This window comes from Cyprinodon tularosa, unplaced genomic scaffold (genome assembly GCF_016077235.1).
Source record: "Cyprinodon tularosa strain WSP-4 unplaced genomic scaffold, ASM1607723v1 ctg85, whole genome shotgun sequence".
Classification (NCBI taxonomy): domain Eukaryota; kingdom Metazoa; phylum Chordata; class Actinopteri; order Cyprinodontiformes; family Cyprinodontidae; genus Cyprinodon; species Cyprinodon tularosa.
In genome coordinates this window covers 738742-762632 of record NW_024039618.1, presented here as the reverse complement: position 1 = coordinate 762632, position 23891 = coordinate 738742, and the positions used below count along the sequence as shown (strand labels likewise).

The 23891-nt window shown below is 37.4% G+C and overlaps 2 protein-coding genes across 2 annotated transcripts; both read left to right on the top strand.

Annotated features, from left to right (window-relative positions):
* Positions 1-138: 138 nt before the first annotated feature.
* Positions 139-11054, top strand: arl8ba (ADP-ribosylation factor-like 8Ba). The gene is made up of 7 exons (XM_038272959.1): positions 139-357; positions 7339-7419; positions 7516-7589; positions 7708-7801; positions 7947-8014; positions 8358-8428; positions 10214-11054. The coding sequence occupies exons 1-7, from the start codon at positions 235-237 to the stop codon at positions 10261-10263; spliced, it is 561 nt and encodes a 186-aa protein (XP_038128887.1). The 5' UTR covers positions 139-234; the 3' UTR covers positions 10264-11054.
* A 2295-nt stretch (positions 11055-13349) lies between these two features.
* edem1 (ER degradation enhancer, mannosidase alpha-like 1) lies at positions 13350-23297 on the top strand. The gene is made up of 12 exons (XM_038272956.1): positions 13350-13974; positions 15908-15980; positions 17166-17269; positions 17920-18091; positions 18184-18367; positions 18490-18664; positions 19902-20022; positions 20101-20271; positions 20356-20429; positions 21924-22020; positions 22757-22924; positions 23095-23297. The coding sequence occupies exons 1-12, from the start codon at positions 13502-13504 to the stop codon at positions 23182-23184; spliced, it is 1902 nt and encodes a 633-aa protein (XP_038128884.1). The 5' UTR covers positions 13350-13501; the 3' UTR covers positions 23185-23297.
* The last annotated feature ends 594 nt before the right edge of the window (positions 23298-23891 follow it).

The window sequence follows — 23891 nt, the reverse complement described above, 5'->3', positions numbered from 1 at the left end:
TTTAGACGCGCTTGAGTGTAAATAAATATTTTGAGATAAAAAAATTCATGAAAGATCAGCAAGTGAAATGGAATGTAGTTCCAGCATCTACAAACAGGAGCGCTGCTGAGCAGTGTTGGCTAACCGGTCATATGACCACTGCCTGTTTCCAACTTCCCTTCCTGCTGCAGTTACTGGAAAAACGCAACATCTGACAGGGAGAGAGAAAGAAAACCATCTGTGGAAAGCATCAAGATGCTGGCGCTAATAAATCGTCTTTTGGACTGGTTCAGGTCTCTATTTTGGAAAGAAGAGATGGAGCTGACCCTGGTCGGCCTGCAGTACTCTGGAAAAACAACATTTGTAAACGTGATCGCTGTAAGTCTTCACAGCGGCTAGCTGCTCTTGCTAGGTTAATGCTAACACGTTTAGCGTTATTAATGATATATTAGAAATCAAAACACTACCTTAAACTCGATGTTTTCTGGCTTCCTTCCGTTGGTAGAGCGGAATCTACAAAAACACCTGCGGTTAAATCACACTGGAGTAGTTGTGCCAACACGTCAGCTAACCAGTTTGCTAGTGTTATGACTGTAGATGCTAAACCCTCCTCCCAGTGTAACAACACAGTCACTTGTGTTTGTCACCTTCGATTTAGGGAAATTTGCAAATATGTTTATTTGTCTTTTTCTTTTCAGTTTAACCACCAGGAAGTTTACAAAAGCATGCTTGCAAGAAGTGAAAGCTGGATGGATTTCACAGCCTGTACTGATCTGAGGAGTAGGTGTTACTTTTGGAACAAGTCAGTAGGAACACGAGGATAGCATTTCACCAAAATAGAGCAAATTAAAATAAATGTCGATTGAAAGGATGAACAGTCATGATTTGGTCATCAATTAGTCACCTCTGTCAATTTTGACAGAACCAAAACAAATCTGGATGTAAAAAGATTTTAATCTATTTATGTTCCAGTTCTCAGTTGTCTTTGTGGAAGAAACCATGTCTTGTGCAACTCTTGCAGTGATTTCTCAAATACTGGCTTCTGTTTTTGTGGCAATTGTTATTGTCTAATCCTTGCATTCTCTAACCTTTTACCACAAGTACCTTCTAGACTGAAATAACAAAATAAATTTGAAGTATTGAGTTGCATTTCTGCTAGTTTGGGGCTGCAACTAACTATTATTTGACTAATTAATGAATCTGTCAATATTGTTTGCGATTAATTGATCAGAATGCAAAGGTTCATTCAATAAGATTTTTTACGAAATAAAACCAGGTGAAACTAAAACTTTTCCACTTCTGGATGGCTCATATTGACAGATTAATTTTTTTAAATCTTAAATGCGTAATGTTTTTTTTAAATTTTAAATTTTGTTTTGTTTTGGTATAATTACTGCTCTTATTCTGTGTCTCTGTCAGCTAAAAGCATATTTTTAGAGTCTCTATACTCGATTACTAAATTGGTTGACGATTATTTTAATAATCCATTAATCGCGATTAATCTGATTAATTGTTTCCGCCCTATGCTCCTTTCCAAGTTCTGATTTAAAGGGGAAAAAATGACTTTCCAATTGGAAAAATTAGATTGCTCATCAACTCTGACCTTGCCTTGCAAATTACACTTGTTGATAATTTAAGTAAAAACACTGCTAATTTTTAGCAAATTAACAGTGAATTTGAATTGTAAATTGATCAGTTCAGTTATTTGGAGATATACATATTTTTTAGGAATGCACAGACATGACAATTTTAGGCTGTATTGATATATTACTTTTGCTTTTATGGCAATAATGTGAACATTTCTTTGCCATTCCCTCACCTTGAAAAAAGATTAATCACCACGCTGACCATGCTTCTCTTCTTTAGCCTAACACTCAACAGTCCTGCTCTGCATCACCATCCCTGTAATGTGTCCAAAGGAAAAAAAAACAAAAAACACACGGCCATTAACCCCTGGAGAGGCAAACACAGGCTTCAACAAATTAGAAATAAACATTGAAATGATCAACAACGGCCAATACAGATGTTGGTCCAGATTTATTGTTCACCTCTAGTTATAAGGTTGTGTTGCCAATAACAATGTCCCTGGTTACTGATCATATCAAATAACAAATCCCATTGGTTTTGAAAATTGGATTTGGAGTACAGTTGGTTTCATTTCCTGGCCGGTAATCTGATTTCAGAGGTCAGTAAAATACCAGCTAAGTACCCAAAGGTAGCTGTCCCTTGTTTAGGATCACTTAAGTTTAATAGCCTCCTCTATAGTGACCTTTTAAGAAGTTTCTATATTAACTCGTCCTTTTAGGTGCAGATACCTTTTACCCCTACATTTCAGTTGATCTATTTGTTTGTTTAAAAAAAGTCCTTGTAGTAGTTAAAGCTTTTAGTGATGAGCTCAGGTTAAGAAACGTAAATCTAGTCAGTCTAGTTGGCTACACACTAGCTTTCTGCTTTCCTAAAGTGTTGTATAAAAATCCTGGTCAGGGCCTCGCTGTTTTGTTCACCAGATTCTTTCCACACTTTAAAAAAACAAAACATGCATGTTAAATTAATTAACAAATGCGCTCATAGATTGCTGTCTCTGTGCTTGCCCTGTGACAGATCTGTTCATTTCATTACTCCGGTGCAACCTAAAGTTCAGGGGGATATAAACAAAGTGGATGCATCACTATCATACTGTATTAAAAATATATATTCTTTCAAAATACAGTACATTGATCCCACTGATCGACCTCAGCTCCCCTTTATGCCCACACCTGCTTTATATCTTGGTGGTCAAGATCCTAATTAGTGATCAAGATCCTATTGCCCAGTGTGAGAGATTGCTCAGTGTGCTGATGGAAAAAGAGAGACGTTCGGAAAGCATGTGTTAATTGCAATTGGTAGTTACCTTAGTATAAAAAAGGTGTATTGTCATATTTTGCTGTTATCCTTTAGCCCTGATCACAATCACAATTTTATAACGGTAAAAAAACAAAATGTGCAACAGAGCAGGTAAAACTAGAGCACATTTCTATCCAGATGTAACCTTTAAGCTCAAATGTACAAATCTTAAAAAAAAAAAACAACAAAAATGTCAATCTAGAATAGCAGCTAGCATGAGCATCAGGGGTGGAACGGTTCACAAAATCCACGGTTCGGTTCGATTCACGGTTTCTGGTCACGGTTTTCGGTTCGGTTCGATACATGTTGATTGTTACACCGAAATCCCATAAAAATGTATGGAATTAATGAAAAAATCCCCCCCCCCCAAAAATGGATTGTAATTATTTTAAATGATCCGCGGAAACCCTGGATCATTTCCGTATGTTTTGCTGCTTTGAATTTAATCATCTCGCGCATGCTCTCTAACCTGACAACAGCCAGATGCATGTCTCGCTCCGCCACATGCATCTGGCTGTTGTCAGGTTACATGCTCTCTACCATCTCCAAGGGACTCAGAGGGGAGCGGACGGAGCCACAGTGGAGGCTGCAGGCTTTGCTTTGAGCAGCCGGTCTGGAGCGCAGCGGGGCGGAGCGGGGGTTGCTGACGGAGTATGTGGGATTTCGGGGTTAGCATGACATGTTGGTCATGTTGCTGTTAACGTAAACAAAACGTGTTGCACAATGCTCGCACACTGTTGCACTTTTATCCACAACTTTCTTTCCGCCGCCATCGTAGGTCACTCTAAATGCAAAGTGGTCCCATACAGCAGACCTATAAAGTGCTGCTGGAGCGTCTTCCAACTCCTGTTCTTTCCCACTCGCCATTCCAACAACAATTCTCCACCACAACTGATTTTTTCCCCTGCTACACCCGGCTAAGCTGCTTTGCTTTTTCTTGTTTACTACTGGTAGTTGGCTTTGGTCGCAGTACCGCCACCGTCTGCTCTGGAGTGTAAACGCTTCGCCTATGAGAAAAAGGAGCAGCGCATGAACCGAACGAAACACACGCGAACCGAACCGAGACAGTTGAACCGAACGGTTCTGACGGTTTTCATAAATCGTCCCATCCCTAATGAGCATGATTAGCTTTACTGTCAGAAGCAACATACTAATGTGAGCTTATGTACATTTTATACAAACGATTGTATCTTTTGTGGTTGTAGTAGGATAAAGGTTTGTCTTAAATCCTTGCAAGCTGTCAAACTTTTGCATATCTGCCTAACACAGCAACAAAAATGCATGTTTGACTAAAAAAAAACAACTATATATGTGTTTGCTGCCTTAAGCTGCAATTGTCTCTAGTATCTTAGGAAGCATAAGTTGATGCCAAAATTTACAAATCAACAAACTCCCAGTTTGTCTTGTACTTTGCAGATTTCCAGATGGAAATGTTTGTTTAAGGGGCTTCAATTTGTCTGCTCCCTCCTTTTACATTTAAAAAGAGCAGCCCACGCAGCCTGTTTCATATAGTTTTGAATTCATCAATGGCTGTGGCAGCAGTGGTTCCTCCTCCTCCCAGTCATAAGACTTCTGCACTCATTTCCACTTAGTCCCATCAGGTGATTTCAGCGAGTCATGTGTCGTGAACTTGGAGTGAAATAGTATTGTGCATATTTTGGTTTACAGAGAAAATCAATTCTTAAGGATTTTTAAAAGTTTGAACCAATAAAGTCTCAATCATCTCTGTTTAAGATTTCAGTAAATACACATTGAAATTCAGGGGGAACAACTTTCTGTTCTCATGCATATCATTTGTTTTCCAACAGGATGTGTTGAGGCAGATTGCAGTAGGTCTCAAGTTTCATAACTTCCTACAGCATTTTATCTCTTCTTAGGATTTCCTCTTTTTAACTCTGTAGAAATGTTTGTTTGATTTTAAAAACAAATAGTGACCCTCAGCTGCTCTTGATTTTGATTATTTTAAGATGGTATCATGATAAACATTCTGGTCATCATTGGCACAGAACCGTTTTTAAGTTTGTAAAGTTTTTATTTTGTTATAAATGCCTCTAAGCTGTTTTTATTTGGTCTTTTTTTGTGTTGCCTTAAAATGTCAACGTGAGCTAATGCATCCCTATAAATGATATTATATATTTAAATTTGATAATTATATTCTTTTGTGGAATTTTATACTTTTTTTTAAATCTCCCCATGAAACTTGCCTTCTCAACAGAATCAGATGCTAGTGAAATAAATGTCCAAAAAAAACCAACCCAGAAAGAAAAAAATAAGTAAAGCACAATTATGTGAAAAACACTCGTCTTTAGCCTCAATACCATACCAAATTAGTATTGTATCCAAATACATGACTGAGTATCAATTAGGGCTGAAATGGTTAATCGGGATTAATCAATTATTGAAATAATCGTCAACTAAAATAGTAATCGATTAACCGTTAACCGGATTTTAGAGACTCTAAAACATACCTTTAGCTGACAGAGCGACCCACTTTGAGCAACAATTGTACCAAAATTGTAAAAAAAATAAACATAAAAAAATTATCTGTTTCCTGTCAATATGCTCTAACCAGAAATCCTCAAGCAGAAACGTTTTTGTTTCACCTGGTTTAGTTTAATAAAAATTCTTCTTTAAGGAACCTTTTGTCATCTAATTATTAATCGATTAATCAAAAAAATAATCAACAAGTTAGTCTATGTGCAAAATAGCCATTAGTTGCAGCCCTAATATCGATACTTTTAATGACCATAATTAAAATGCCTGTAAACTTCTTTGCAAACTTAAAGCTTTATTCAAGAAGCAAAGAGATTTATGTGAGCAAAATCAGCCAGCGGTGGCTGCAAGCGTTCTGTGTGCGTGTGCTTTAATAAGGGCTGGGACAGTAAATTGGATTAATCGACTATGGAAATAATAATCAGCCAACATAGAGACTCAAAAATATGCTTTAACTGAAAGAACAACCCACTCAAAGCAACAGTTAGACCAATATAAAAATTCATTTAAACATTTTGTATTCAAGATGAGAAACCTTTTTATCCATTAATATGCTCTTATCTAAAAAGTCCTCATGTGGTTTTGGCTTCACCTGATTTAACTTATGTTTGAAATCTTCTTAAAAGGAACCTTTTGCCATCCGATTATTAATCGATAAAGAATCAACAGATTCGTTGATTAACAAAATAGTTGTAGCCGTAGCTTTAATGCATATGAAGATCAAATTATAAAAAAAATGTTTAGCACAGTGGTTGGTTCCTTTTTATAAAGATAGTGGTTACATTATGATTTCTCAAAATGCCAAGACTTCAATCCTGTAATGTTAGAACTTGTAGACTTCTGTTCTCGTAAAATTATGATTTAAAAAAAAAAAAAAAAAAGTATATCTTTTAGTAAGACCCCAGTACTCCTTCATAACTTTAAAATTATGTAAAGTGTACAAATAATATTTTTCATTTCAATATCATTATTACCTCCATCTTAGAAGTTCATCTTTCCTTTTAGGGTTTTTCGCCTACTGCCTATAGCTCACTGCTTATTTTAATGGTGCTAGCCAAACTAGTTTGCACCTTTTGTGAGGTGTCATCTTTTAGATCTGTAACTTGCTCAATTATTTGACACTATTTTTTTCTTTTTCAGCATTCCTCTTTTCAAATCTTTCAGATCCACATCGCTGTATTTCAAGGGTTTCTTTCTAGTACACGGGAAGCGTACGGTTAATTGAACCCACAATTCAGTGTCTTAGAAAATTATGGAGTCTGAACATTTTTCCAACACATGGCCATTCATACAATTCAACAGGAGAGTGATAAACAGAAGTTTATTTCTGACCAGAGTGTTATATCCATACAAAGGGAAAGATGAAATGAAGATGAAAAAGATGCTGAAGCAAAAGGGAATTCTGCTTCTCTAAATATGGTTGAAACTCATTCAGTAGCTTGACAGCGTCTGAACTCGGCTGGAGTTGGAGCTTCAGAGGTTTGACCAAGATGACCAATGTTGATATTAATTTAAAACACTAAATCCAAAGATGATCTGTGATTATTGTCAAAAGGAACATGAAATACAACAGAACTAGCTATGTGGATTAACTGAAGGCTGTTGCAAAAAAAGCAAAAAAAACATGAGCTGCTGTAATTCCTGAGGAGAACTCAGACCAAGTACTGAGTGCATGTGATGTACATTTCCGTATTATAAATCTTTAAGTTTTAATAATGAAAGATATACTCAACAATATACTGAAGATTTCCAGTTATCTCCAGATTTGTTAAGATGCATCTGTCTAGTTTCTGACTAAATTTTCATAACTTTATTTTTTTTTATATTTCTTCATTAAATTTAAAGCTCTTTTTTTTGTTTTCGTTGTTTCCTTTGATATTTTACCCCAAACATTAAAGCAGATTCAATACAGACTTGTAAATATGTGCAGCGGGCATACAAAAAGAGCTGTATTGAATGAGTTTCACCTTTGTGTCTTCCCAGTCTGGTCATTTCAGTGAAGACATGATTCCTACAGTCGGCTTCAACATGAGGAAGGTCACCAAAGGAAATGTCACTATCAAGGTGCTGCTTTATTTTCTCTGCTGTTCTTAGTTCATCATGGAGAAGAAACTTGGGGAAAAAACAGAAATGTCTAATGGCAAATTGTTTGTTTTTTAGATCTGGGACATAGGAGGGCAGCCCAGGTTCAGGAGCATGTGGGAGAGGTACTGTCGGGGAGTTAACGCAATTGTGTGAGTATCCAAAGCACTGCGTTTTTATTTAAATAAGGGACAGCCTAAGGGACAGGAAACGTGTCACCTCTTTGCCAATTATGACTAAAGCGTTCTTTTCGCTCCTGCATATTTGAAGGTACATGGTTGATGCCGCAGATCGAGAAAAGGTGGAGGCCTCCCGGAATGAGCTTCATCACTTGTTAGACAAACCTCAGTTGCAAGGAATTCCTGTAAGTGTTTCCCTGCAGCTAGTTGTGCTGATCTGTATAATTTCAGTACCAGTCACGGAAAACGTTGTGGCTTTCTTTACTTTACTCCTTGCAGTTTCATTCTGCTACAGGAATGCAGATTTTCTTAACTCTTTTTAATGTTTAGGTTTTGGTACTAGGCAACAAAAGGGATCTCCCCAACGCGTTAGATGAAAAGCAACTCATTGAGAAGATGTGAGTATGAGTGATGCTAAAAAGGATGTACATAATCCTTAAACTGATACAGATGGCTTCATAACAGATGTATAAAAGCAGTTAAATTCAGAAACATGCTTTTTAAAATATGATTACTTAAATATTTTTAAAGTTACTTTGTTGTCCTTTATCATTTGTAACTTTTTAGCTTGTAGTAATTATTTGAAATTCAGCTGGTATTGTTTGTGTATTGCTGGCTCCCCCTAGCGTCAGAAGAGTCATACTGCACGCATTGATTTCCCAGATAGCAGATGAATAAGGAAGAGAACTGGTTTGGATACATGGTTGTCATGTTTGTTCACACCCTTGCTTCTGCTTGCAGGAATCTAGCAGCTATTCAGGACAGGGAGATATGTTGCTACTCCATTTCCTGCAAAGAGAAAGACAACATTGGCAAGTTGCAATTTATTTTTCATGCCATTCCATTTAATCCGATGATACATGGTGCTTATATGTAACCAGCCTTTACTGTAGTTTGTTTTCTAACATTCTAACACATAGTTAAAGCTGAAATATTGGTGTCTGCAGGTAATCAATAACTGAAAGTTAAAAATCCTTATTTCAAGCCAGTTCAGTTTGTTACGTATAAGTCTTAAATGTTAATTCCATCCTAAATCTGGATATTGCTGTTTCGCTATACCGTATTATATTTTTCCATTTAAAGATAAATGCAATAGTAGCATTAGTTTGGTCTGTTTTTTTTTTAGTGCTAGTAACTTGATCCTCTGACAAAATTATATTTTCTCTTTCCTTCAAACACTTCAATTCCATTCTACTTTATTGACTTTTTATCAGTTTTATTGAAAATTTACAATAACAAAGATTTTGCTGTGGTGTTTAGTACTACATGTTAAATGTTCATAATTTAAATTTATTAACTAAAGGTACCTTTGTAATGAATCTAGTTTGTATTAACTGAGGTTTTGAAAGCAAAACCAGAAAAACAACTTCCTTAATCACATAAGTTTTTGAAACACTTTGCAGTTTGTGCTGGTAGAGCGACCCTTATTCAGACCCAATGGAAGATCTGATAGGAATTGTCTAAAATAGACCAAGTCCAGAAGATTTTGATGCTAAAAAAAAAAAAAAAGTGTGACTAGATGGTTTAGCTACGGCCAAAGGTCATAAAGAGCAAACTACAATAGTTGACCATCTGCTCCCATTTGACTCCCATGGAGAGACACTGAACCATAAGATATGTAGTTTGTTCAGTTTGAAGCCATGTAAACACTTGTACTTTGTTTTTTGTTATACTATTTTATATTTATGGGGCGATGTTTCAATTTTATGTTTTAGTGCATTAAAGCACTTTTGGCACCCACTATTTTTCATTTAGTACCTGAGGACTAATGCTTCGGATGCTTAAGTCTATATAATGCTTTCTTGAAGCCCTCAAAAGTTAACTGTAGGTATATATGAAATATTGCTTGCCGTTTAAGATCCCTTTTTGGAACTTTGAACAAGGTCAGCTGAAAAACACTCTTTCCAGACTAAGACATTATCTAAAATGGAAACAGCTCCTCTTGCTGGGCTGATTAGGTGTTAAAAGAGCCTCTTCATCTCAACTATGAGCAGAAATGATGGAGCTCCACCTTATATCACCACTTAGGGCAGCGGGCATTCAGGGTAAATGCTTCCTGGAGAGGGTGGATGATCGCTGCTCTTCATAAAACAATGCTGGACACTCATTTTCCAGGGCAGTGATGGAGCAGAATTCACCAGGATTACTCAGACCTGCATGTATCAAGCTAAATACCACTTAAAGCATAATATTGATAAAGAGAGCATTATATAATTTAGAAAATAAATTTAAAAAGTTTACTTTTGCATAATATAGGTAAAAATAAAAAAGGGAACTTTAAGGATTTATGTGCACTGAACTTTTATGCTTGTACAACTAAGAATAAGAGTTGTGCATAGCTTTGCAACCAGATCAAGTCCTACATATATGGTTGTTCACTATTGTCTTAAAGGGTGTGGCTCTAAGGTTTTGAAAAATTTTTTTAAAGCCATGCAAAATCCTGTTGTGAATCTCTCCTTTTCAATCTATAGCTCTTTGGACTGTCTGGCTCTAAAATTTGATCATTTAAATAAAGTTTATTTATGAATATTTAAAATTTTCATTATGAAACATTAAATCTTTTTCTTTTTCTAAACCTGTTTCTCTCTCTATTGCAGATATTACACTTCAGTGGCTCATCCAGCACTCAAAGTCTCGCAGGAGCTGAAGGCTGCATTTTTTTTTTCTGTGCTGTATTTGCCCTGGTGCTGTCCTGTCACACCCTCACCGCAATTGTACAGAAGCATTTCCACTTAACGTGCTGCACTGTTTTTCTTCTTTCACACTTTTTTTTATCTCCCCGGGGATATTTCAACAAACTCATAATGCACTACTTAAACCTAAGGTTCTGTAATTTGATATTAGACGCCAGTGGAAACTGTACTTGACTGATTTCTAAGTTACCTTTCACATTGCAGGCATTACTTTAGGGGAAAGTGACAGACAGTGGCTTAAATAATGCATAATCTCTGAGGAAGGGGTTTATTTTGTCCCGCACACAGTCTGGTATGATCCCAGGATGTGGCTGATTTAAACCTCATTTCCATTGTTGCTCTGTTCCTATGGTTGTCCTCTTGGATCAGTGCATGTCCTTTTTTTTTTCTTTTAGAAAATTCTGCATTCGGCTCAATTTAAGCTGATCTGTACAATTATCTTGCTAGTATGATTTTTACCAATGTGGGATGTGTGTGTATGAATATATGATTCTATTTAAAGTCTGAATGTACCAAACGTAAAGCTGTACAGGCTCGTGTGGTTCATGTTTGCCTCGGTGTATAGTAGCCTCAGTGGAACGATGTCTTCTGTGATTCCTCTGGTTTGAGAGAGAGGCAGAAATTGAAGTGCCTTGTGCAGCGTCTCTCTCCTGAATAAAGTGGCATGTAAGATGGGCCTACCTGTGTAGAGCCAAAAAACCACCTCAATGTGTTAGAAAATAAAAAAGGCATGCTTTTTAATTTACTCATGGTTGTGTTATTTATATGGTTACTTATACATTATGCTACAGCTTTTCCCATTCATACTTAGATTTTGCAAAGCCAAAAAATAATGCAGATCTTTTTACTAACATTTTAGGCCCTTGTCAGCCTGTTTTCCCCATACCAGGTAGAATATAATGCTATGAAAAAGTATTGAGGTTTTGCCCTTTTTTACATGTTAATGTCTTAGTTCATTAAACAAATGTTACCGAGAGATATCCTGAGTACAAAACTGAGTCTTTAAAAGATTTTTCTAAGAAAAAGGTATACAAACCAACTCGAAGAAATCATTTTGGTCAATTAATCACTTGTCAATTCATGAAATAACAGATTTAATTTAAAAAAAAAAGCTTTATTCTTACTGAACAAGGAGAAGATTGCAGATCTTCATACAAGCAGCATTTATTGATCCTTGTGGGGGAGAACAACTACTGTCTGTTAATAATCTGTTATTTACACCTTAAAGCTTTCTCTCTCTCATTCCCAAATCTTTAAATAATTAAGGTGACTTTTTATCCTGACAGAAGAATTGTCCTAATTAAACTACTTGGGGAAAACATTAGTTCTGATAAGTAACAGCAGGTATTATTAAGGTATAACAGACTCACCCATCATCAATTAAATTAATCCAAACAGTTCCATCTGCTCTAACTAGACAAACATTTGACTGCCTAATTTATACTTTCTCAGCTGAGGGTTTCCCTTCCAGGTTTTGGTGGTATGGTTGTTCTGTCTGATCCTGCTGGTGCAAATCTGCCCAAGTCATTTTCTGTACAACAATGTAAATAAAAGGTTAAGGGTTGGAAACAAAAAAAACAAAGGAATTTTCTCATTACAGAGATGACCAAGTTGACCTTTAAGGTTTTTCAAAGAGCAGTTCAATATCACAAACTGCATTGTTATTGGCTTAATAATAGCTAAATAAATAAAATCTGTTTGACATGAGATATGCAAGGTCTTCAAACAGAACACAATGTAGCCTAATCTAAATGGAAAGTTAAAGTTAAGAAGTTGTTGAGTTTTTTTGCTTCTGCAAAAGAAGAAGTTATTTCCACATTTTGTGTAGTGGTCAACTGACTGTATTTTCTTGTCTAACCTCATCAGCTTCAAATGGGTTTGTGCATCCTTTAGTTTGAAAAAAAAAATGGTTTTATTTAATCAAGTTTCATAAATGAATAGAAAAGATGTCTTGTTAAAGTTTTTGGTCATCTGCAGTTTGATTGAACCATGTTCTGTTAGCAGTGCCTGTGAAAGGCGAATACCGATGAGGTAATGGATGTAATTGTGGCTAGACCAGGTCATATGACAATGTTGAAAATAAGAAACTTTAACTTTTGTTTTGTACAGTATTTCCAAATTTGTGGGGCCTAATTAGCTCAGTCGTCCCCTTAGGGAGGATTGACATAATGAACAGTAAAAAAAAACAAACAAACAGAAAAGTAAATACATTTTTTCAACATTTAGCCTATGGCTGTGGCTATTTGTGGAGACATTCCCACACCTCTTCAAAAAAGTGCAACAAATTCTCATTCTGTTCACATTGGGTCAAAAACAAGGAGAAGTCAAAGCCTGCAGGTAAAGGATGATATATTTGTGTATTGACAGCTGACGATGCAAGGATATTTCAATCATTCTTTTATATCTTATCCGATTCTCTTTTACTCATGCCAGAACATCAAAACTCTGCATTTTAACCTGGGCACGAACTAAACATTTATCACAAGGATCGGCCCGATGAAAAAAAAAATCGATTAATACTGCTTCCACAATAGGGCAGCTCCCAGTCATCTTCGACCGGTTGTAACAACGAATTTCTGCTTCCTCTGTTTTAAAAGTGGTGCGCGCTGCTTCTCATCTTTACGGTAACAGCAGCACAGCCAGCTTCCGTAACAGCTCTTTCTGCGAGCAACATTCTCACGCGCTCTTTTTACCGTAATAACAGATTACACGCAACATTTTTCCCAACATTTTCTCATTCATAAAACTATTTACGGGGACAGGTGGTCTAGACCGGGGACGATCCCCAGAAATTGGGGACGTCTGGTCACAGTCGCCTCTGTTTGAATCATTATTTTTGCATATTTCTTACACTGCTTCAAACAGTGACAGATTCACTCTTGTGGCTCATTTTTATTGGTGCGTTACTTCAGAGTGCCACGAAACTTAACGTAAAGACTGACGTCTCTTCGACAGCCAATCAGCAAACGGACCCGCCTTTCCGACTAATTCCAACTGCCGAAATTAGCCAATCACATCTCCGGATCTGGGGTGGGCTGGTTTGTTGACAGGAAGTGTGTGAGGAGGAATCCCCAACCTAAGAGGCTGAGTGCCTGTAGTTTTAGTCTGACGCTGAGTGGTTTTCCTGTTTGGATACACCTCGGAGGTAATGAGGACTCGGGTTATGTGCTTTATGATCGACCCAAGGCAAAGATGCAATGGAGGTCACTCGTAGTGGGCTTGGTGGTCCTGAGACTCTCTGTAAGCTGGGTTCTATGGCTAGCCTTCGGGCTTGGACCTAACGTTAGCTCAGGCTTCAACTTTCACCTCGGTTTTAATTTGCACAAACTGGACTTGCTGTTCAGGGAGGAAAAAACAGCCGACTCGAGCACTAATTCTTGGTCCCAGCGGATCCAGGGCCACAGGTATGAAGAGACGGCGAGTCCCTGCGCAAATATTGGGGAGGCTTCCCCACCCTGGAGGTCCTACCTTAACTTCTTTGATGGCAACAAGGACGAGTACGTCCGGAGGTACAGCTCCTTCCCAGACACGCTGAAGCTGAAAATGAAAGACATGGCCAGAGAAATGTTTTACTTTGGATACGACAACTACATGAAGTATGCCTTTCCAGAGGACGAGCTGAATCCCATTGATTGTGAGGGTAGAGGTCCAGATGTGCTTAACCCGTAAGTCACTATGGGGACTGGCCAGTTCTCATCCTTATCAGTCACTGGTTTTAACTAAGCTGAAATTAGCATTTTCACTTTGTTGCCAAATAAGGCATGTCAGCTTTGCTAAAGAACCAAGTGGTCCATACATCTCCCAACATGTCCTGGAGGCGCACTGACCCTCATGTCTGAGATGTTTCACGCCTCATTTAAAGACATGACATATCTTAAAATCGAAATGTTGATGTATGCTGGATTACTTTATATCAGGTGCTTAATTTTACAGATCTGATGTAGCAGAGAGAGCCGAACCACCATAGCTAGGAGACACTGAAAACAACTTCCATATCCAAACTTCACCATGGTGTCTGTTATATCTATGCACAGCTCTGAAATATGGAAATGTAATGTAGATCCCTTTGTTGTCCTATTTGAACCATCCCTTTGGAGAGCTGTTAAGGGTTTTGCTTAGGAAACCAGAGTGGATGCTGTAGGGGTACACTGAAAAAAAAAATAATACAACAGTTTTTGGCATTTACTTAATCATATTTAGTTACTTTAACACAATTGTTTCATGTTACAGGGTAGGACATATTTTATATAATTTTTTTCAGTGTACTTGCAGCCTTCTCAGAGCACTAGAGCACTGCTCTAACCCACTAGGCCAACACTCCCCTATTTAATCGATAATTGAAATAATCATCAACTAATTTAGTAATAGATTAAACATTAACTGGACTATAGAGATTCTAAAACATACCTTTAGCGGACCAAGCAACAATTGTACAAAAAATTGTAAAAAAAAATATATATATATAGGATGATTTTAAACTTATCAGAGATCCTTTTAATGTAGTTCTTACAACCTTTAATAACTTTTAGGTGTGTGCTCTTCTAAACTTTGTGTAAAATAAGCAATAAATGTTTCAGAAAATAAAGTGTCAAACACCAATTTTAAGAGTTTATTTCAAACTAGGTCAATCATTTGAAACTCCAGTTCTCATGAGATAATCCATAAAAGAACAATCTTTATAAAATGAATTTCAAAGATTTCTAATTTTTGACAAATCTATTTCATATCACATGTTAATTGGTTTTTGGAACAAAAATACATTGTGCTCCTTTTAAATAGTAAAATCAGTATATTAATAATTGCATGCTTTAAAAAAAACACCATGAAGTCATTAGGTAATAAGTCATGTTTAGTTAAAGAGAACAACCCTTAAAGTTGCAGAGCTGCACAATCTATTGGATTGTAACTGCAAACAATTTATTGGATGCAGTATATTATTTGGTTGGGCATTACATTTGCCATCTATCTACAATCTACATGCTTGTATCTTTGGTCAGTTGGATGGACTGTCAGAGCTCTCTATGCCCAAACCAGATACACATTTATTAATAAAGCTCCTGCAGCTCTCATAGAGCAGTGATCGTGACGATGGAGAAGAATCGCGTGTTAACCAAAGTGGTTGTGTTGGTCATTGTGACTCATGTGACCTCACAGTTGTTCAGTATGGTTAAGGTTTTGACTACACCCTCTAGACTTCGAAGTTCTTAAGGTAGTATTTATGTTGAATGTTTTGATGCAAAGTCAAAACAGTTAAAAGAATAAAAAAAGGGCATGTTTTTTTCTTATAAACATATTTGATTATATGCATAAGAGAGTTTTTTTTTTTTTTTTTAGAACAAATTCCCTCATCATTTATACCTTTTAATGTAGAAGCAGTGCAATATCTTGAAGTAAATATAACATATTACACATTTTTACACCTTCTGCTGTCAGATCAGCTGCCTGTTTCCAAAACTAAGCAAACTGTGACTTTGAAGAGTTGATTAGACTGATTACATGTCTTCTCCAAACATTGTGTGAACTCTAAAAAGTAAGCACAGGAAATTGTACTGTTCTGTTTTGTAGTGTCTAAAGAGAGTTTTTTTTTTTTTTTTTTAGGTCAAACATCAATATTAATGACGTCTTGGGAAACTATTCACTGACACTCATTGACACTTTAGACACTCTTCTGGTAAGTTAGTTCCTATTTTTTCCTTTCGTCTATCGTAGGACTAAGCTGGGAAGATAAAAAATAAAGAAACAAGAATGTAAACCTGAACCTTTACTCTTTACCCCAACATTTCTAATTGCTTTTTAAGACATTAGTCTTCCGCTGCTCTTAAAGTGACTGTATTTGAATAAGCCTTAAAGGAATAGTACACCCAAAACATGATTAGCCTTCATTTTCTACTCACCCCCATGCTGAACAACATTCTGGAGTACTTTTTTGATATCTCAAATGCATCTGGAGATCTGGGAGGCTTCTTGCTGTCTGTTGACATTCAAATAATGGAGGTCTATGGTGCCCGAGGCAGAAAGGTCCATAAAAGTCCACAAAAAACGTGTCAATATTCCTCCATACTGCTCGTCCAATGTATTCCAAGTGTCCTGAGTGGGTAGCATCCAGAATTTACTCGAAACGAAGTCATTTAGAATGTTTTTAGAGCATAAACAGTAGTGTATAGGATTTCCTGAAAGCGCGCACATGCGCGCTCACGACGCTACGGAAGCCGGCAGACCAAACCAGATGAGAGTGCGCATTCAGCGTCTGCTCTGCCAATAATGCAAGCGTAGAAGAAGAAATGTGCCGTTTACCTGTGCAAAGAAAGAAACAACGAAAGAAAAATGTCTGAGGACTTCAGTGTTGAGGAAGAGCATGAGTTTTTTTACCGAGCTGAATGCGCTGGTTTGGTCTGCCGGCTTCCGTAGCGTCGTGAGCGCGCATGTGCGCTCTTTCAGGAAATCCTATACACTACTGTTTATGCTCTAAAAACATTCTAAATGACTTCGTTTCGAGTAAATTCTGGATGCTACCCACTCAGGACACTTGGAATACATTGGACGAGCAGTATGGAGGAATATTGACACGTTTTTTGTGGATTTTTATGGACCTTTCTGCCTCGGTCACCATAGACCTCCATTATTTGAACGTCAACAGACAGCAAGAAGCCTCCCAGATCTCCAGATGCATTTGAGATATCAAAAAAGTACTCCAGAGTGTTGTTCAGCATGGGGGTGAGTAGAAAATGAAGGCTAATCATGTTTTGGGTGTACTATTCCTTTAACATTTGCCCTTTTAAGGGTTTTCCTTTTAAAACATGCTGCAGTATCAGAGAGATAATGCAGTTGTAGTCAACTGGGTTTCTTGTTCCACCAGGTGCTTGGCAATGTTACAGAGTTCCAGAGAGCTGTCAAACTGGTTATAGATACCGTGTCTTTTGACAAGGATTCGACTGTGCAAGTCTTCGAGGCAAACATCAGGTATAAAAGTGTCCTTAGATTTTTCTGAAAACTGTCTGACTTGTGGTCAGTTTTTCTTTTTCATCATCATAGCACAGTTACAAGGTTAAAGATTCAGTTGTTTAGGTGCTTCTTGATGCATGTTCTCAGCTTTTAAAATGGCTGATTGTCACTATTATGTCCATCTCATGAGGTAACTGGATCATTTAGCTGCATTCTTTTCTTTATTTTGACAACTTCCCTTCATTGTGTGTCTCATTATAGCTGGCTAAAATACATTATTCAGTTCTGACTTCTCCTTAATCACTATAATATAAGTGGATAAAAGTCCTGTGTTCAAAATCTCTCTCAAACCATCCTTTTGTTGGCAGTTGTTAATTATCTATAATAGGGGCAGGAGTGACATCATGTCTTGTGAGAGAGGGCTGTTGCTGTTTTTACTGGGTTTCACTATTATTTTCAAAAAGACATAATGAGGGAAAAGATTCCAAATTTTGAATGGTAAAAATAATTTTTAATGCAATGATAAGACAGTTTTGCCTTTTACCAGTATTAATTGAGTTTTCCTGTTCTGGGCAGATCAAGTAGCAAGATTTTAAAGCTAGAAAAGTGTGATTGCCCCTGTGCCCCTTAATATCTGTAAAGTCCACCTTCCTTTTCTATCTCTGAAGGATCCTTGGCAGCCTTATCTCAGCACATATTCTGCTGACTGACCCTAGACAGCCATTTGGAGAAGTGGGCTTCGAAGGCTATGAAAACGAGCTTCTACATCTGGCTCATGACCTGGCTGTGCGCTTGCTGCCTGCTTTTGAGAACACCAGCACGGGTATTCCTTACCCGAGGGTGAGTGAGATGTCTCCTCCTATTGCTAGTGAGATCTTTCCTCCTCTAAGTGCAACATTAGGACCCATCGTTGGTCTTGGTCCTGCTTGCAGGTGAACCTGAAGACTGGAGTTCCCAGGGATAGCATCAATGAGACATGCACTGCAGGCGCTGGGTCCCTGCTGGTGGAGTTTGGCATTCTGAGCCGCCTGATTGGGGATTCAACGTTTGAATGGGTGGCGAGGCGAGCTGTCAGAGCTCTGTGGAGTCTGAGAAGCAACGAAACTGGTCTGTTGGGTAAGTGAAATTCGTGTGAATGACTTCTAGTTTCACTATGCAGGCCCTTATTCCTCTTGTTTTCTTTTTAATATGTTCCCCTTGCCTCTTATTCTAATTTTTTCTGTGGTTCCTTTCTTCAGGGAATGTTATTAATATCCAAACAGGCCAGTGGGTCAGTAAGCAGAGTGGACTTGGAGCTGGCATGGACTCCTTTTATGAGTATTTGCTTAAATCCTACATCCTTTTTGGGGAGAAAGAGGACTACCAGATGTTTAAAGCTGCTTATGAGAGCATTCAGAACCACATGAGAAGAGGGTGAGTCCCACACTGAAAGAGATGGACCATTTTATGCTCTTTATATTTCATTCTACTGAATTATTATTATATAGATTAGAGTGCTGCTGAAATGCTAAGCGTATGTCAGCAACAGGATCTGTGTTTGTCAGGAAATGTCCAAAAAGAGGAATTAAACAAGGGGATGTTCCAGAGTAATTTTCTATGTGGAAGCTATAAATTGCAAAAGAATTATAATACTAGCATGGCTAATTATCATATATAGTGTTTTGCTGAAGTACTTTTATACCATGAACTTTCCCACGTGTTTTCATGTTGCAGCTGCAGGGCTCAGTGCATGTTTTTGGGATTTTAATTAAAAAACAAAGTAGTTCCTTGGTTTGAACTGGAAAGGAAGGTATACAAGATTTTACTTAGAATAGAATAGAATTCAACTTCATTGTCATTAAATTATCACTGCAACAAAGCAATGAAATTCACTCTCTGCATTTGGGAAGCAGTGGGCTGCCATTCTGTGGCACCCAGGGAACAAGGTGGGAGTTAAAGGTCTTGCTCAGGGACCCAGATTGGCAGTCAGAGGGAGTGAGGCTTGGACTCAGAACCTTTGGGATCTAAGCGCAATTCCCTAACCACTAGGCTGCCACTCCAAAACAACAAAACAGAAAACAACAAAAATGTGATGTTCATTTATATTCAACATTCCAATGTCAACCTTTGGAGGTAACCTTAAACAAACAGGTGTTCATGCTTCTGTTAATTAATAATTGATATATAATTGAGCTTTATTGATCTCACATTGGAGAAATTTACCTCTGCATTTAGCCCATCCCTTTGGGGAGCAGTGGGCTGACATTGTGGGGCACCCAAGGATCAGTGTGGGGTTAAGGTTCTTGCTCAGGGAGCTAGAGTGGCAGTCTGTGGGAGTGGGGCTCGAACTCAGAACCTCGGGATTCCAAGCTCTATGCCCTAAACACTAGGCTGCCACTCCCCTGTTAGACTAGATGTTATGTTGGGCTTTATTTAAACGCAAATCCTGCAAAAAAACAATAATAACTTTCCTTCAGTTTCGCTGCTCTGCCCTGCTCTTTGTTGGTCTATCACATAGAATCCCCATACAATTTGCTGAAGTTTAGGTTTATTATGTAAAAAAAAAAACATGTGAAGAAGTTCAGAGTGTCTATGAAAAGTGCCGTATAGCTACGTGTTTTTCTTTAAAAATGTGAAATTGAATATTCTGATACCTTTTTTTCTTCTGCAGGCGGGAGTCTTGCAACGAAGGTGAGGGGGACCCACCTCTCTATGTGAATGTGAACATGTTCAGCGGTGAGATAATGAACACTTGGATCGATTCTCTTCAGGCCTTTTTTCCTGGGCTTCAGGTGGGATCCTTTGATTTACACTGACAGAAATGTGATTGTAAATGATGTTGCAATAATAAGGGTATCTGTAACTTAAAGGTTCTGAATGGAGATATCGATGATGCCATTTGCGTGCATGCCTTCTACTACGCCATCTGGAAGCGTTTCGGAGCTCTGCCGGAGAGATATAACTGGCAACTGAAGGCTCCCGATGTGTTATTTTACCCTTTAAGACCAGAGCTGGTGGAGTCGACCTACCTGCTGTACCAGGTATTAACCCTAAAGGATTTGGGTTTTATCAATAAACCTTGTTTTTTTAACGAGTCTTTTTTTTTTCTCATTTTCTTCTAACAGGCAACAAAAAATCCTTTCTATTTGCATGTTGGAATGGATATTCTACAGAGCCTTGAGAAAAATTCCAAAGTCAGGTATTGATATACTTATATTGTATGTCTTACTTTGTTTCAACCGTTTTTGAACATGTATAAATTAGGGCTGCAACAACGAATCGATAAAATCGATAAAAATCGACTTTTAAAAGCGTTGGCAACGAATTTCATCATCGATTATTGCGTCATCCGCCGCGCCGTCATCACTGCCTCTTGACTGAAAGAGGAAGAAAAAAAAATATGGCAGAGCGAGTCAGCGCCGCAGGTGCAGTGTTGCCAACTCAGCGACTTTTCAGACCCCTCCAGCGACAATTTTTCAAAAAAGCGACTAGCGACAAATCTGGCGACTTTTTTCGGTGTCACTGGCGGCTTTTGGAGACTCTTACGTGAAAGCATGTATCGTTCCTACTCTGCCGTGGGGCGCCTCCCCCCACTCCCGCAGGAGTCCCTCTCAGCGCTGCAGTCAGAGCCTCAGCGTCCAGACTGCAAATGAAGCGCGCATGCACCGGGATTGACGGCGCAAATTGATCACAATAATTAAAATAGCCTGCGCTTTGTAAAGTGAAAAAAGTGATAACATGCAACTTTTTTCAAAAGAAATTAACATGGCACGGAACCACCATGTTTGTTTGGTTTTAAAGTGGGGAAACGTTACGTTAGTTTCTCAGGTAGCTCATCTGATGCTTTCCTTACCGTGTTAGTAGGTTACAGACAGTGATAAGGCTACTTATTTTACTTTTAATTTCATTTGAATTAGCTTAAGCAGCGTTTACATTTACTTTATAAATAAATTAACTTGCAAATTATGAGGGCAAGGCTTGTAAAGTTTAAATCTTCTGTCAAAGATAAAGTAAAGAGGATCCTGCAATTTATGGAAGTAAAGCAGAATAAAATCCAGCAAGATCAGTAATATGTCAATTAATTATATGCCACATTCCCATGTAAATTGGAGTCTTTGGAGGATGTGTTCTTTAACACCCCTAGTTCTCTCATTTTTATTCCAAATACAATTTATAATTTGAATCACAGGGCTATTTTTATCTCTATGGTTCAGTATTTTCTCAAGTAGTAACTTTAACTGCTATACTTTCCTGTCTTAAAAGGCAGAACTCTTCTAGTCTAAAAAAACTCATTTGTTGAAATGGGGGGGCCTATTGTTTGAACCCCTTAGGGGCTTTAAAAAACAAAAATGTCTTTTTTTGCGCTTTATGAAACAAAGTAGCCTATATTTTGTGGATGTACAGCTACATTTCTCATGTAAGTTTGCGTAGTTTTAACACAAACATTTATTTTTCATATTGCACCAGTTAATGAGCAACCTGTACTTGTGTGCTTGTTTGTTCTGTCTAAAATGTTTATTTTGGAATAAAGAGGTTAATATAAAAAATATTTTTTGTCCGATTCATCGATTAATCGAAAAAATAATCGTCCGATTCATCGATTTTTAAAATAATCGTTAGTTGCAGCCCTAGTATAAATAAAACTTCATGTACATTTGCTATTTTACACTGAACTGTGGTGTGTTGATTGCAGATGTGGATATGCTACACTCCATCATGTTGTGGATAAATCCAAAGAAGATCGCATGGAGAGCTTTTTCCTCAGTGAAACCTGCAAATATCTTTATCTTGTGAGTTTTAACTTAATATTATACTGTGATTGATGTTAATTTGCGGAAGTGGAAACATTTTTGGGGTAATTCTTTTGTCTCTTATGTGTGGCTATGGACAAAAACAAAAGATTTAGTGACCTCTAGTGCTGAAATGGACGACTTGCAATCTAATGTTAACATACAAAACAATACATGATTGTGCAAGTTACAATTTTTGGTAACTTGTAACTCTGCAAGCAAGGCAGAATTTTGAGGTCAAATGTGGTGTGCAGGGTCTGGAAGGTCCGCTTCTATCCAAAAGGTTTAATGTAACTGCTTTATAGGATAGTAACACCAGTAATCTAATGTGGCCTATACTGTGTGTGGTATGTTACCTACTCTAAATTAAGTAAAAAGAGAAAGTTAAGAAGTTTAGTTGAAAAAATAATAAGCTAGGTAAAAGAGTTGAAAAAACTAAGTTACAAAGTAAAAAAATATAAGTTTCTGTATCAGCATTAAGGTTCTGGATTGTTCATTTTTTTGTTTGTTTCTGTTATTATTATTATTATTATTATTTTTTTTTTTTTACAAATTCATTATCAAAACACTTTTTGGATATTATTATTTTGCCATATTAAGGAAGCTTATTGGTAATTACACTTCTCTTCTTCTTTTTTTATTTTACAAAAGGAATAGGGTCTTCTGTCCTTTTTTAATTTTGATTTTCAAAGTGTTTTCCTGAGTGATTATTGTTGTCTCTTTCTCTGGTTTGCAGCTGTTCGACGAAGACAACCCACTGCACAAATCTGACAACAAGTACATCTTCACAACAGAGGGTCATGTAGTGCCTATAGACAAGCGCTTCAGGGAGAAACAGTGGAGCGATTTGTGTCCATGTGAAGAGGCTGCGAACAACCAGTTGCCTACAAGCAACATCAGTAATGTAAGACAAAAAAAACACAACACAGACATCCCCCCCACCATCGAGTTATAGCTTTTGGTAGTATTTTAAAAAATGCTTTTAAAAGAAATCTGAATGTGGAAAAGTGTGAAATGTCATAACAGATTTAATAGGAATTATATTTAACTGCTTTCTTCCATCTGATTCTGCAGTGTAACAGGATTCCTGAGGAGCGCCGCTATGCTCTGCCATTAAAGAGTGTCTACATGAGGCAGATTGATCATATGGTGGGACTTTTTTGAGAACAAAGGACAGATGTGGTGACATTGCATCTAAGAGACTACAGAAGACAGCGTCCTCTGGTCAGAGTCTTCGTCCTCGCCTGTTTCTCAGCTCTGGAACCAGCCAGGAAACAGACACCAATGAATCCTGAGAACACAATTCTATCACTTATGGTATTAAAGAAAAAGGTTTCTGGAAGTGGAAATTAGCATAAAATAGTGATGATAACTCTCAGATTAAAGGAAGGAGTTTTCATTATTATTTCTAAACTGAGAAAAAGAGGTTTTTAGACTAACTGAGATGTCTGCTCAAGTATTGTGGGTAAATATTGCATGTAAATTCAGCGGAGCTGTGAGACATGACAGAAATAACCACATAATGGGATCAGTGCCATTAACCTCACTTTAATTCAATGCATGACCTGTAAGAAACATGGCCTTCATGGAAGCCAGTCTTTAAAACCTGAGAATTAGTGCCTCCTTTTGAAGTTGATCTACTTGATTAGATCAGGGCTTTTATGTAAGGGCTGCACAGACCGTTTTTAAAATGCTTAAAAACTGCTGCTTTTTACTCCAGTTATTTTTCATTCAATCAGCATTACTGTATGGCTTTGGTTTTATTTTCCTTTTTTTTTTTGACAATTCTAAAGTAAAATATCCAAAATAGAGATGCACCCTTCAGAACCTCATGGCAAATCGCTGGATTTAGTAAAACTTTGATGCTGGTT